Below are 16105 nucleotides of genomic sequence, written 5' to 3' on the forward strand. Positions count from 1 at the left end.
CTGTCTGTCCTCCCACCCATTCCCTTTAGTCCTTTTACTCATTCTTTCATTTTTTTATCTCAAAAATACATACAAAGATGCCTAGCACAACAACAAAAAGAGGTAAATAGGTAAACAACTGATACTGTAGCTTGATGTTAGTCTTAAACAGATTACTCTCTTTATTTAATTACTGAATGAAATTAAGTGACATAGATATTCTCAGAAAAAATAGTTCTTGTAGGTGTGCCCAAAACTAAATCAGTTTTTATGTCAAATACAAGTAACAAACAGAAGAACATACTCATCAAAAGAATAATGGAGACCAGGATAGCAGGATGGATAGGAGTCATTACAGATCAGTAACATTTATATTCAAAATAATTTATGTAATTTCAACAGATTTTGCAAACAGATCAACATAATCTTTATTATATACACTTAACATTACAACAAGATTAAAATTTTCTATGCGCCTCTCATAAAAGTATCACTTTATCTTGGATTTGGTATATTATGAGGTATAGTGTGTTTTGTTACTGTGTTGACTGCAAACTTTTAAGGGAACTTCATTTTCTTCATTGTGCAGTTGTGAGAAACTAATGCACTGGCTGCTGGCTTTTGGTGAAGTGTTTGATAAAATTCTATCCATTTCCTGTATGATGCCAAGCAAACGTGTGTCAGTGTTATCTACTACATCGCTGCTGTCTCCAATTTCCTCAGAAGGCGGTGATTGTAAATACTTAAGATTTTCCACCTGTTGATTCCTTTTTAGGAATCTCATATTCAGCAGAGAATCAGACAATTTACGCATTCCTTTTGAAGCAGAAAGTGATGTGAGGCTCCTCTGAATTGGATCATCATCATTATAACTATTGTCTTCATCATCAGCTCCTCTTGTAATATAGGCTGCACTACAGTCCCTGAAGAAATGAATTCCTAATGCATTGGAATGTTCTTGTTTACTGAATGAACACAGCAGGATGTGGGAGAAAGAACTATGTGATGCAAATGCCACTATGTGATCATGAGGGTGATATGTTACAGAACTGACTGCACAACTTCCACTGCCACCAAACTTAAGCTTCGTGTATATTGCTGCTTCATCACCAGTATCTGCATTCCACACATGAACAGTGCCATCTTCACTGCCACAAAACACTAAACTCCCACAAGGTGTAATACATGCTGCAGACTGAAACCTGTGAAATCAATATCATAAGAATTACATTCACTATTATCTATCATTTTAGCACACATTATCATCCTACGGTGCTACAGAACACATTAATCAATCATTAAATAAAATGGGATACAATGTTTCTCACTGAACAGAAACAACATTGAGCAGCAGACAGGGAAAAATCACACACACACACACACCAACTTCTATCTATCAGTACCCCAGCCAGTCTAGAAAGAAGTGAGAAAAGGAAAGTAGCTTGACATAAATAGATCAAGGAGGAGGAGGAGGAGAAGGAGCAGGAGGAAGAGTTTAGGTTACAAATTACTACTTGCATGCAACATGTACATGTGGCTGTTACCTACACAAGGAAGCAGTGGAGTCTCTCCCAGAACAAATGCAGAGAAAGAGAGATGATCCAAAATGAAACAAAGAGATGTGGAAATGAAAAGAGAGGTGAACGAGAGTGGGATACTTTATTTTATGTATTGATTTATTTAGCTCTACAAGCTAAGCTGCAAGCACTGTGTTGCATTCTACATGGGCATGGCAAACAACAAGATGCCTGTCCACGTGAACGGCTACTGACAACTGTGGCCAAGAAACAAGTGGACCACCTGGTTGCTGAACACGCTGCCAAACATGACATCCTTCACAGCCTGTTCCATATGGATCCTTCCCACCAACACTAGCTTTTCCGAATTGTGCAGGTGGGAACTTTCCCTGCAATTTATCCTACATTCCTGTAACCCTCCTGGCCTCAACATTCATTAGTCATTGTCCTCACCCATCCAGCCTCCCTGTTCTCTTTCCAGCACTATACAGCCCTCATTCCACCATCACACCCAGTCTTTTTACTTCTCTCCTTTTCCACTACCCCCTCTCCCCACCTCTCCCCTGCCCATCAACTAACCTTCCGACTTGCTGAAGCATAGTAAGGTCGATTTTGTGGCTTCACAGTTTCCAAGCCACATTTCAGGTTATCACTTACATTAATAAGTGCAGTTTTTGCACTATAGTGTTTACCATGTTAATATTTGTTATAACAGTTGAATACATGTAAGTATTCAGCAAAAATAGATCCCAGGGCTTTGGATACAATAGGTAATACAGTTGGTTAACATAAGGTGATTGTGGGTTGTCAATTTCCGGAATAGGTCACTCTATGCATCTTTTTCATGGAGGGAGATATGGCCCCTACATGACAGAAAAATTAAATATGCTGTTAAGACAGGTAATAAGCTATCAGTGAAATTAATTATGCTGCAAAGATAGATACTTAACTATCAGTGACATTCTCAATTATGGTTACACTGATACCATCATTGTCTTTTGCTTTCAGAAGAGATTCTCATTTTTGCTTTTCTTGTTGTATTTACTGTTACACCTTTTAGGTGCAAAATTTTGTGGTTATTAATGTAATTTGGGGATTCTATTGGGAAATAATTCCTTGCTGCAAGGGAGTTGAGTAGCACTGAGAAAATTCATCCAGTTTATCAGCTGAAACCTGAAAATAAGTTCATCAGCTATAACCTGAAAGGCAGTTTCTGATTTTGTCTTTCTTATACTCAAGCTGTGGAGACTCTTCCACAGAGCTGCAGGTGCCATATTGCTGCATACAAATGAACAAGCATGCCTCAATTTGACTCTGTGAATACATTGCTTTACCTTTTTTCTTAACTTCCTTTATTTTTTGTAATGTTTGGGTTTCAGATTTGTCTTGAAATATATATGAGTAACATCCCTGTTGTGTATCATGTGTCATAATTCAGTTGTCAGCAAAGAAGCAGGAAATTTTCATCCACAGATAGTACTTATAAGTTTATTACTAGGTCCATGGATTTTGCAATCAATCACAGACTCTGATTAACTGATGCCACAAGGTTTCTGAGTAATCAGCTGTTACAGCATCATGACCTGTGTGTTTAATATTCCTAGAAATTATGTAACATGATTTAAGCTTTAGGGGCTGTGAGGCATACGCCAGGAATATTACTCTGAGGCCTGGAGGAAAAATTTGAATAGAACAGAATAGAAGTTTATTGTCTTGTAACATACAATTTCAACCCATTGAATTAATGTACAGGACACTTGTCAAAACACAAAAACTGGTTTACAGTTTTCCTTATAATATCAGTAATATAATATGCAATACTGAATAATTAATTAAGCAATTAATATTTTTTCTTCAAAAGTAACAAACTTTTAAAAATCAATGGTCCTATGTACTTGATCTCTCCTGCTCAAATTTTCAGGTTGTCATTTATAAAATCTTCTACTGAATAAGTAACACCTGCACTCATATAAGGTTTTTTGAGTGTTTCTAAATTTATGCTGAGCAATTCTCTTTCTTTCAATTTGTTATAAATTTTCACATCCATATAATGTGAAGTTTGAGCATAAGGTTGTAAATGGTGGATGGGCAGCATAAAATTATTTTGATTTCTGGTGCTATAATCATGTTGAAAATGATTTGCTACAAATAAATCAGGGTTATTGTGTACAAAGATAATCAGCTCATATATGTATAGTGAGGGAACACTTAATATATTTAGATTTTTTAGGAGTGGGCAACATGATTTTCTTAGCCCTATACTGCACATATTTCTAATGACAGTTTTCTGAAGCTTTAGAATTAGACATATATGGATTGAGGTAGCCCAAAATACAATTCTGTAGCTTACTACTGACTCAAAGTAGCTGTTATATACTACTTTTCTTGTGTCCATACTGGTAGCATTGTATAGTATCCTCATGCAAATGCTAGGCTATTTAATTTATTTGCAAGGTACTGTACATGTGATCCCCATGATAGATTTTTATCTAGTTGCATTCCTGGGAAATTCACACAGCTAGCTTCCTGAAAATCCTGGTTTCTGTGAATGACCTGAATATCATTTAATTCTGCTTGTTTTGTTTTAAACTGCATTAACTGAGTCTTTTCCAGGTTTAATTTTAACCTATTTAAATCAAACCAGGTATCTAATTTTTCTTAAGTATTTAATACAGTTTGTGGAATTTGGTCAGCATTGTTATAGAATCCTGCATGACTGAGTAAGTGAGCACAAAATACAAGATGGGTTGAACACACCCTAACTGGATAGGCTGCCTGCACTAGTTCTAGTGACCAAGCATAGAAGCTGTGACCGAATACGTAGCATGTAACTTCAAACACATTACACATGTAATTATCCGTGTGAGACTGCAGCCAGTATGGGCTTCTCATTTGTGGTGTGTCTCTCTCTGTAAACATGCAGTGTGAAGCAGCCAGTGCAGTAAGGCATAAGATTGAAACCAATGTTTACACATTGAAGAAATTGGAAGGTCTAAAAAGCCAAGTATGGAGTACATTTCTGTAGACGAAAACAGTGCGTCTACTGGGTACATATCATGCATAAACTGCTCCACATTATTGCATTTCCAGTTGGGAACCACTCATTTAAAGAAACACAGTTGCAAGAAACCTCACAAAGATACAGCTCCTTCAGGGATACTGGCAGTAACAAAAAATAGTGTTACAGCAAAGTGTGTTGCACTGTGTGCTAAAGATTTCAGACCTTTTAATGCTGTTTCTGGTGAAGGTTTCGGAGAACTAGGCCAAGAATTAATATATTTAGGTGTGCATTATGGAGAAAACATGGCAGATGTCATGCCACATCTCTCTATTATAAGCAGACATGTCAAACAACAAGCTGTTGCAATATGAAACAGCATAATGCCTTCTGTTATTGCGGAAGTTATTAGTAAAACATATGCTGCAACAATTGATATGTGGACTGGTTCGCATAATCAGGTGCACTATTTCACGCTTACAACACATTAAATTAACACAGATTCATCTCTTGTGAACAATGTTTTATTTACAACAAAATACCCGGACGTTAATACAATGGGAGTAAATATTATGAAAGAAATTGAAGAGAGGATGGCTGATTGGGGACATTGGAATCATGAAAGGATTCCTTGTGCTGCTCATTGTATAAACACAGCACTTAGCCATACTTTCGATGAAAATAACTTCTTGTTAAATCATGTCCCGAAAATTGCATCAACAGTAAATACTGCAAAATGCATTGTAAGGTACATTAAGAGAAGTGGCCTCTGCTCGTCTTTGAAATCATTGTTAAAACAAGAGGTCTGCACATGCTGGAACAGCTTGTACACTATGCTGGAATCCTTACACACTCAGTACAATGAAGTTGCTGCTTTGCTGACAGAAAAGGACTCCACTTACAGATTGCAAGGATATGATAATGAGCTTGCAGGACAAACTGCACATTTTCTGAGACCATTTAAAGAGGCCACAGATGAATTAGAAGGTGAAAAAGAACCGACAATCCAGTTAGTTCTTCTTTGCTTTCACAATCTGCAACAAATTTGCAGTGTCAATGACACTGACCCTCAGGTGAGAAATTATTGCAGTTAAAAGCACTGTTTCATTATGATATGTGATAGATTTATAATTAACTAGCATAATTGATGTGTACTAACAGTATTTTTTAGGCCAGCAACAGTGGCCGAGCGTCTCTAGGTTCCAGTCTGGAACTATGCGACCGCTATGGTCACGGGTTCGAATCCTACCTCGGGCATGGATGTGTGTCATGTCCTTAGGTTAGTTAGGTGTAAGTAGTTCTAAGTTCTAGCGGACAGATGACCTCAGATGTTAAGTCCCATAGTGCTCAGAGGTATTTGAACCATTTGTATTTTTTAACAGGAGGTACAAAAGATTAAAAATTGAGCCCTGACTTTCGTTTGTGAGAAGATTGTGATCACTTCCAGACATAAAATTTCTATGTTTCTTTGGCCATCTTTCCATGATCTTAATATGCTTGAAATAAATGAAAAGCACGAAATTCTTAGCAATGTGCGACAAATGTGTGCCACTTATGCAGGTACAACATAAATCATTAACATAATCATTTTTGCATAGTTAGTGGATAGTGTATTATAGAGAAATGGGAATGTTATAATTTGTATAATATTTCATTAACGTAAAACACCTCATTTTTACAGGATCGTTTTGATGATTTCCACATCAGTTCTGTAATACTTGTCTCTTTTGTTTATTATCATAGATCTTTCAAGAACTGTGTCATCACCACCCAAAACAAGAGATGGTTTCAAGGAATATGAAGTAGATCTCTACATTATAATGCACCTAGGAGATGATGATGACATCTTAAAGTGGTGGAGTAGACTTGAAACACATCTACCAGGTCTGGCTCCAGTTGCAAGATGTATTTTATGTATCCCACCAACAAGTGCACCTAGTGAGAGATGCTTCAGTAAAGCCGTCATGTTATTAACAAATCGACATAGCCAATTAAATCTGGAACACGTTAGTGATTTACTGCTGATTAACAATAACTATAATTTTGTTTCTGTTGCAAACAAGTGAAAAGTATGACAAGTTATGTCTGTAAATGTTTAATGTTCTTTGTATGCTTTCTTTATGAAGATGGTTGTCTTCTAGATTACAGGGACAGCACTTATTTAATGTTTCCTATTAATGAAAGGAAAAATATATCTTCTGTTTGGAAATGAGACTCGTCTTCTATCCATGATTGTATTGCAATATCATTTTACTTTCCAAGTGCTTTATGAATTTGGCTGTGTCACATACCCGTTCTTGGAAATGTTACTTTTGTATTAAAACAGAGAGAGAGACAGAGATAAATACATTGTTTGTGTGTGTGTGTGTGTGTGAGAGAGAGAGAGAGAGAGAGAGAGAGAGAGAGAGAGAAGCATTGGATTTGTAAAGTACAGCAGTGCAGCGAGGCAAGGTGAGACGTCAGCGGTGACCAGTCATGCTCGGTTATCTGCGTGTCCGGAGTCCGGACAACAGACATGGGGCGAGTACGTGACCGAGCCAAGTCGTGTGGGGCCGGACACAAGCAGCTTGGTCCCCCCATCAAATGGGCAAACTGTGACCGGTCAAACATTGGGCATTGCAGCACTCTACATTGTTACTTTCAACGATTACAGATGTGTCATCTGCAAATAAAACTGAGTGGCACTCAATATTAAGTGACAAATCATTTATGTAAAACAGAAACAGAATGGGACCTAGGACAGAACCTTGGGGTACTCCATGTGAAATGGTTTTCCATTTTGAAGTATAAGTTCCTCTCTCTGATGATATAATCACTCTTTGTCTTCAATAGAACTTAAACAATTCTAATACCATGCCCCTGATTCTATACTTTCCCAGTTTACAGACTAGAAAGGAGTGATTCACACTACCAAAGGCCTTTGACAGGTCACAAAAAATTCCTGCAGCATGCAGTGAGCTGTCTAGAGATGAGCTAATTTTATCAACAAAATTATTTATACCATATATTGTGGTTTTGCCTTTTTGAAATCCATACTGATATTCTGAGTTTATTTTTAATTTTTATATGAAATTTTGAATTCGTATGGTGACTACCTTTTCAAATACTTTTGATATTGATATAAGAAGAGACACTGGGTGATAGTTTCCCATATGTTCTTTTGTGCATTTTTTGAATAGTGGCTTAACTACTGTGTACTTCAGTGTGTCTGGAAAATAACCTTCTTGAAGGGACTGGTTAATTATTGTAGTTGGTGGCTGCGGAATTATTTTTTAACACTTTTGTTGGTATGGCATCCTAATTTGCTGATGTTTTACCTTTTAGCGACAGTATCATATCTTCTATACCTTTTATAGTAGTTTTGGTAAATGTACTGAAAAGTTCACCATCAGATTGCTCACTGTTGAAGAAATTTACCTTGTCTGAGTTATCTTCTACACTGATTTTTGATTTGTTTACATTTACAAAGAACTAATAAAATAATTCAGAAATTTGAGCAGGATTTACAATAGTTTCATCCTCTACCTTGATTTCAGAAATATCATGGCCTCTACCTGTGGCACCTGTTCCACCTTTGATCACTAACCACAATGCCTTTGATTTAATATTTTTTAAAACATATTTTTGTAATTTTTTACATAGGTAAGAAAATCAGGACTTTTATTATGTTTTAGTTCCCTATGTAGCCATCTTTCTCTTGCACTAGAGATTTTTATTCCTTCAGTAATGCACTTTACTTTATTTTCTACTTTTTTATGATGTGCAATGATGCAGAAAGTTTCATTAAAAACAAGTAGGAAGTCTTCCAAGAAAGTAGCAAAATTTTCAGGGCATGACCTATAGCCCACTCCACCTTATTTAATCTATGGTGGAATAAGTTCATATTTTCTTTACTGAACTGGTGTTTTGTGTAGGTTTTTTTCGAGGAAGGTTCTATGGTTCTTGTTAACTCCATAAACAGAGTACAATGATCAGAAAGTCATAAATCTAAACAAAACTTATTTGCCTCATTATAAGTGTAAGTGATTAAAATACATGGTGTCCGAAAAGTCTTTCCCTGATTACATAAATTGATAACTCAAGAAAGAAGTAATATACAAATCTGAAACTTGTGTCGAATTGTTTACAATTATCAAAGTTTTTTTTTCTGTTTTAGGTTCACAGTACATAAATAGTGGATGAGGTGCAGTGCCCAAGAAGCCATGTTAACCAATCAGGAGAAGGCACAGTGTGTCCTGTGGTACCATGAGACACGATCACCAACCACAGTGCAGAGACACTTCCAGACAACATTTGGAAGGAATCCTCCTGATGTCAAGAGCATTAAAGCCTGGTATGAGAGGTTCAAGAACACAGGATTGGTTGCTGACCTTCCGAGGTCTGGTCGACCAAGAACCTCAGCAGACAGGTTGGAAGCTGTAAGGCAGTCTTTTCTGCGAAGTCCGAAGAAATCAGTGTGCAGGGCCTCACGTGAATTACAGATGCCAAAAAGCTCTCTCCATGACATTTTACACAAACGTTTATTGTTTCATGCATACAAAGTGCAAATCATTCAGGCCTTGTTGCCCAATGACAGTACATGTCGATATGACTTCGAAATGCTATCACATATTGAGGACAATGATGGTTATCTCAGACGAATTGCTTTTTCTGATGAAGCAACCTTTTTTGTCAGTGGAGTAGTGAATCACTATAATGTGCGCATTTGGGGTTCACAACCCCCTGGTGCGAGGTCATGGAGTGCACCAGAGGCAGTGCAAAGGTGAATGTTTGGTGCGCACTATTGCACGATCGAATTATCGGGCCATTCTTTTTCGCTGAGGCTACAATCACATCTGCAGTGTATCTGGACATGTTGCAACTGTATGCTGTTCCTCAGCTGCTTCAGTATCACCCCAATGTCTTGTTTTAGCAAGACGGTGCACCGCCTCATTGGGGTTTGGCCATCCGTGACTATCTCGATATGACCTTTCCTGGGCAATGGATTGGTCATGATGGGCCAACAGTTTGGCCTCCAGGCTCTCCTGACATAATCCCATTAGACTTCTTTTTATGGGGTTATGTCAAGGACAAGGTCTCCTAAACACATGTACCAGATCTTGAAACCCTGCAGCAACGGATAACCACAGTAGTTGAATCGATCCCTCCAGTGATGTTGGCTAATGTGTGGATGCAAATTCAATATCACCTAGATGCGCTAAGTGCTACCAAGGGTGCTCATGTGGAAGTTTACTGATGTGTGAAAAAAACTTCGATAGTTTGTTAACAATATGACACCAGTTTCATATTTGTATCTAACTTCTAGCCTAAGTTATCAATTTATGTAATCAGGGAAAGACTTATCGGACACCCTGTATTATCTATGCCTGTTGCAGACATTTGGTTTACTTGAGAAAAATCAATGAAATTTGCAGTGAAACCCAATATTTGAATCATATCAATGAATTTTGTTGAGTTGTTGGCTTCACTGGCTATATCTATGTTGAAATCAGCAGTTATTGTGACTCTTTTCTCTTCCTCTATCTCTTACTTCACCAAACTTTTTGTTGTGATTACATCTATAAGAGCATGGTGATTGGGTTGTTAAGGAAGTTCATATCGTTGTGACTAAATTATCTTCTTAGGTTTATATGGAGGAGGTATTTCTCAAAAGTCCATGTTTGTATCGCCCATTACGATTCTATGTTTCCATTGACACTGAAATGAATGTAATCCATTGAACTGATTTTTGGTGGCTTGTGGACCACGTCAGGTTATCACTTCTGACCCTGTACACTTATCTCAGTGAACAAGAATTCATCCTTTCTTGTTCTGATAGGGTTCGATGCATTTAAGACTTCAAGTAAGAGGTCAGATCCGACATACACTCCTGGAAATGGAAAAAAGAACACATTGACACCGGTGTGTCAGACCCACCATACTTGCTCCGGACACTGCGAGAGGGCTGTACAAGCAATGATCACACGCAAGGCACAGCGGACACACCAGGAACCGCGGTGTTGGCCGTCGAATGGCGCTAGCTGCGCAGCATTTGTGCACCACCGCCGTCAGTGTCAGCCAGTTTGCCGTGGCATACGGAGCTCCATCGCAGTCTTTAACACTGGTAGCATGCCGCGACAGCATGGACATGAACCGTATGTGCAGTTGACGGACTTTGAGCGAGGGCGTATAGTGGGCATGCGGGAAGCCGGGTGGACGTACCGCCGAATTGCTCAACACGTGGGGCGTGAGGTCTCCACAGTACATCGATGTTGTCGCCAGTGGTCGGCGGAAGGTGCACGTGCCCGTCGACCTGGGACCGGACCGCAGCAACGCACGGATGCACACCAAGACCGTAGGATCCTACGCAGTGCTGTAGGGGACCGCACCGCCATTTCCCAGCAAATTAGGGACACTGTTGCTCCTGGGGTATCGGTGAGGACCATTCGCAACCGTCTCCATGAAGCTGAGCTACGGTCCCGCACACCGTTAGGCCGTCTTCCGTTCACGCCCCAACAACGTGCAGCCCGCCTCCAGTGGTGTCGCGACAGGCGTGAATGGAGGGACGAATGGAGACGTGTCATCTTCAGCGATGAGAGTCGCTTCTGCCTTGGTGCCAATGATGGTCGTATGCGTGTTTGGCGCCGTGCAGGTGAGCGCCACAATCAGGACTGCATACGACCGAGGCACACAGGGCCAACACCCGGCATCATGGTGTGTGGAGCGATCTCCTACACTGGCCGTGCACCACTGGTGATCGTCGAGGGGACACTGAATAGTGCACGGTACATCCAAACCGTCATCGAACCCATCGTTCTACCATTCCTAGACCGGCAAGGGAACTTGGTGTTCCAACAGGTCAATGCACGTCCGCATGTATCCCGTGCCACCCAACGTGCTCTAGAAGGTGTAAGTCAACTACCCTGGCCAGCAAGATCTCCGGATCTGTCCCCCATTGAGCATGTTTGTTACTGGATGAAGCGTCGTCTCATGCGGTCTGCACGTCCAGCACGAACGCTGGTCCAACTGAGGTGCCAGGTGGAAATGGCATGGCAAGCCGTTCCACAGGACTACATCCAGCATCTCTACGATCATCTTCATGGGAGAATAGCAGCCTGCATTGCTGCAAAAGGTGGATATACACTGTACTAGTGCCGACATTGTGCATGCTCTGTTGCCTGTGTCTATGTGCCTGTGGTTCTGTCAGTGTGATCATGTGATGTATCTGACCCCAGGAATGTGTCAATAAAGTTTCCCCTTCCTGGGACAATGAATTCACGGTGTTCTTATTTCAATTTCCAGGAGTGTATATGGATTTTTATCTTAAGATTAAAATCAAATATTATAATGGCTTGTCAAAGTCATAATAACTAGTACAATGGTCTGTATTATTGTCCCTGGTCTTACGTGTTGCAATATTTTGGATATAAGCATTTTGATACCAATTTTAGTGATCTTTTTGTCTCCCTCCTCTTCAACTTCAATGACTTTATTAATGCATGTAATAATGTTGGCACATTTGTTTCCAGATTAATTACCAGTTGGTCAAGCTGGCTGCTACTGAAGTGAATAAAAATGCCACAAATTTGTGTTAACAGTGCTGACACATTTTGCTATCAGTATGGGGAATTGATACTTGCTTCGGTTGTTTTTCAAGAATTTCTGCATAAATTCTAGAGCCACTCGGCCTTCCACTGTCTCAAACACACGATATTTTAGATGTGAGTGGGAGAAAGGAACCCTATCTACTGTGCGTCACCTGTCTGTGTGTGCAGGTCCAAAGTTTATTGTGAGAAGATGGTAGACACGGTGGTTGAACAGCACCGACAAGTACTTGTCAATTGCACCATGGAAGTTGTAATGCAAGTCCATTGCAGAACCAAGGAACTTCTGTGTTATTCTGTGCTGTTTTATAACTGAATATTGTTAGTGACAAAATAACATTTTAGTTGAGAAGACTTTTAAGTAAATTTTACCTTGAACTTGCTAGAGGCAAGGCATGTGTATGATTCCTGTATAATAGAGTCATGGTTATCAGGCCAACTCTGTTGTAAATGTAGCTTAATTGATTCTAATGTGAGATGACATGGGTGACTTACAAGAAGTGTAATATTTATATTGAAAGTGCAAATTTGTTATTGCACATGGAGTCCAAATATACTGACAGTGTTGCCCAAAGAGCACAGTTTTAGAAGAGAAGGCCTATTAAGAAAGTAATCACAAAAACGTTAGAACATGGCAACCAACGTGAAGGGGCTGAAGAAAACAGGAATTTTGAGATGAAAAAGAGAGAAAAAGCTATCAAGTGTTGCCATAAGCAACCAAGCATAGCATGACAAGAGAACCATTAAGAGCAACTGGATTATGCTGGAGTATCCAGGGAAGAAAATTTGTAAAGGCAAATAAGAAAGAAGATGTAAGAAAGTCACAATGTGAAAAACCAGAGAGAAGATCTTGATGTATTAGACAAAGAGTTGAGCCTAGAATGATATGACTAAGAAGATCTAGTGTGGGGAGTATACAGCTCTCACATGCATTGTGGGGACGCAGATATGGAAATCAGCCTACATCCGATGCCGCCGGCACCAGCTGCTGTTCATTGGTGCTGAACTGCCGTCACATCTGCTCACCAAGCTGCAAGAATTCTACACTGGGTGAGTGCAAAACAGAACTTCAGTACCTTGGCAAGAAGTGATACAAACTATTTAATGAACTTTATTAATGTATTTATTATACTTAAAGTCAATTTTTAAATGTTCACAAATTCTAAAGCTTGTAAAATCATGGATCACATTCAGCAAACTGGAGAAGTGTCAGAACGGTGTAATATTAGTAATTTTCGCCTCACAAACATTAATATACGCTCAATAGTAAACGCCTGATGGCCTAAAGTTATCGAACAATTGTAAAGTAAAAGAAATGAACCATCGCATAGCAGCGATAGAATTTATTATTCTTTATCTTTGCCGTTCTTGCGCAGTGCCAGTAAATCTCTATGTACATGTATCGATTAATGGCGTAAAAAAGAATTCTGTTGTTTCAAGACAAATGAGGTTTTTGGCGCCTCACCTTTTACTGTTTGTATTCCATGAGAGGCGGACACGGACTTGCTGCGTTCCGCAACTGTATTTTATATTCTATGTGAAAGTATTGAGTGAATATGCTAATTGTTATTTTTTCCAATCAGAAAACATGTAGTTTCTTGTAACTGATATCGAACAGACAGCGTCAAGAGGGCATTTTGACTGTTATGTATAAAGTATCTAACCACAATGGTCATCTATTGTAATTTAATATGAAAAGGTACGTAGCATTAAAAAAAACGTGTGTTAAAGATAAGTGTGCTTATTTTAGTAAATTAACCTTGATGATTCCATCTCCTTATTTACCTGAATTATAATTATTTTGTGTTACTTCATCACCAGAAATTACGATCACGCTGATGGGCCGAACGCAGCATGAGGCAGAAGGAACATTATCGTTTTCCTATTATTTCTGAACCAACTCTTTTTTTTTTAATTGTGTAGTGTTGCATTTCTTTTAAAGTCTATAAATCTTCTGGTCCCTTAGAGTTGATCTGGGTATGACTACATCGCGACTATAAAAATGCACAGAAATTATAATGTTTCTTCCGAACGATCTCAAATATATATATCAATATGCTGCTCTTATTCAGGTATTTAATGCTCAACGTATGTTATTATAATAGTGTAATCAATCCCTGATTCTGTTGCCAAGTGGCCCACCAAAATATTCACTTTTTTCAACGTTTTTTTTTTTAAAAAAAAACAATACTTTTTCTTTTCGTCCCCCAAGAGCAACGCTACACTTGGCGCCCGATCAGGGACTTGATCAAAAAAAAAAAAAAAAATCATTTCATGTATGTGTTTAAAAATTTTTCAGTGCTTGTACTAATACTTGTTTCATTTTTTCATGTGGATGCAATTCAACCAAGAAAGAGAAGTGGGAAAACCTTTTAATTAATTCGGAAGAACGATTGATGAAACTACCAAAAAACGCGAGTATTCAGCCGTATCATCATCAAGACAGCCATAGTAAGTCACATTTTTATACGCAGTAGCAAAGCTTTCGTAGTGACGTAGCATCTTTCGAGTTGATCAGAACGTAAGCCTGTCTTTCTTTGCCTAGAAACAGCTTTATTTCAATTTGTCCATCGTCCATTCTTATGTAGTTAAATTCAGTGAAAGTGTATCATTGTTGTCAGTGCATAAAAAATTACGATATGGCGGATAACTACACTCAAAACTGGTAAAACGTGTGATATTTCATTTGTTTGTAATTAGTAGGAACCATCTTGTCTTCTTGGCGTAAATGAACGTCAGTTGTTACCCAGATTTAAAATTTCATCTTAGGTCCCAGTAAGCCATAGCACTACGTCACAGACAATCGACTGACGGCAGTGACAAACAATATCTGTAGCATTTTGACGTTTGACAAATAATTCATGAACATGGCTGACGGTAAACAGCGGACACAAACAAAACCAGACGACAGCGGTGATGCGAATGGACCTCACTATCCATTACAATCACACGCGATAGGTACACGAGCGGAGGCAGAAACAGCCTCGACCGAAAATTTAGAAGCTGGTCCTAGTGTGCAAACTATTCCCGCTTTTGAAAAAAATGACTTGGCTGCAATGATCGAAGCAATAATGGAACGCAAGTTCGAAAGTCAAAGACAGAGAGAGGCGCAAAGACAGAAACAAGAAAAGCAGGAAAAATTAGATGAAAAGGCCCGCGAAGAAAAAGAGAAGGCCGAAAGACGGCATAATAAAAATCCGGTCCTTACAAATCTGTGTAACTCAGTAAAAGCAGACATAAATTCAGTAAAAACAGAAATAGATTCGGTAAAAACAGAAATAAATTCGGTAAAAACAGACATAAATTCAGTAAAAACAGACATAAATTCAGTAAAAACAGATCTGCAAACGGAGATAAATGACCTAAATACACGGTTAAATTCGGTAAAGGCCGAACTAAAGGCAGACATAACATCTGATTTAAATACCCTGTTGGGTAATGTCCAAAGCCAAATCAGTAGTCAGATCACGACCATGAGGCCAGAAATTGACACACAAGTAGAGTCAAAAATAGAGGATATTTCAAAATGATTAGATGAAAAAATCGAAGCAGCCAAGGGAGAGATAAATTCAAAAGTGATGGAATATCAAAAACAAGCTGCGACCTTAAAAGAAGATTATACTGCAATCTCTGATGAGGTCAAGGGAGTTAAAACCGCAGTGGACACGATCGAGAATGTTGTTGATGATCTTTCTAAACAGATTGAGACTCATAATGTAGAGGATCAAATAAAGAATACTGTTAAGGCACATGCTGAAGCATTGTCTGACCACTACCAAGAGTGGATTAAAAACAAAGACGGATTCATAGAAAACAAGGTCAAGAACGAACTCAGGGAAACTGTCAAAAACGTGACCTTTGAAATATTGGCGGCCCCTGGAAAAACAGGAGACACGGTGATGTCAGAATTAGGCCAGATAAGACGAACGTTAGCTCAAGATTTACCTGAATGGCGTCAACAGATAGTTGATGAAGTTCGTACACTAAAATGTCAAGTTGAAAATTCCCCACCTCCTGTGTCAGGAGAC

At 38.9% G+C, this 16105-nt stretch overlaps 1 protein-coding gene across 2 annotated transcripts in view; it reads right to left on the reverse strand.

Moving 5' to 3' along the window:
* Positions 1-382: 382 nt before the first annotated feature.
* LOC126175457 (jouberin-like) overlaps positions 383-16105 on the reverse strand; it is a 457590-nt gene continuing 441867 nt past the window's right edge. For both annotated transcript variants that reach the window (XM_049922262.1, XM_049922261.1), the window contains exon 11: positions 383-1181. In XM_049922262.1, the coding sequence (XP_049778219.1) occupies positions 494-1181 (688 nt within the window). In that variant the 3' untranslated portion in view covers positions 383-493. The remainder of the gene's footprint in view (positions 1182-16105) is intronic.

This window comes from Schistocerca cancellata, chromosome 3, assembly GCF_023864275.1.
Source record: "Schistocerca cancellata isolate TAMUIC-IGC-003103 chromosome 3, iqSchCanc2.1, whole genome shotgun sequence".
NCBI classification, from domain to species: domain Eukaryota; kingdom Metazoa; phylum Arthropoda; class Insecta; order Orthoptera; family Acrididae; genus Schistocerca; species Schistocerca cancellata.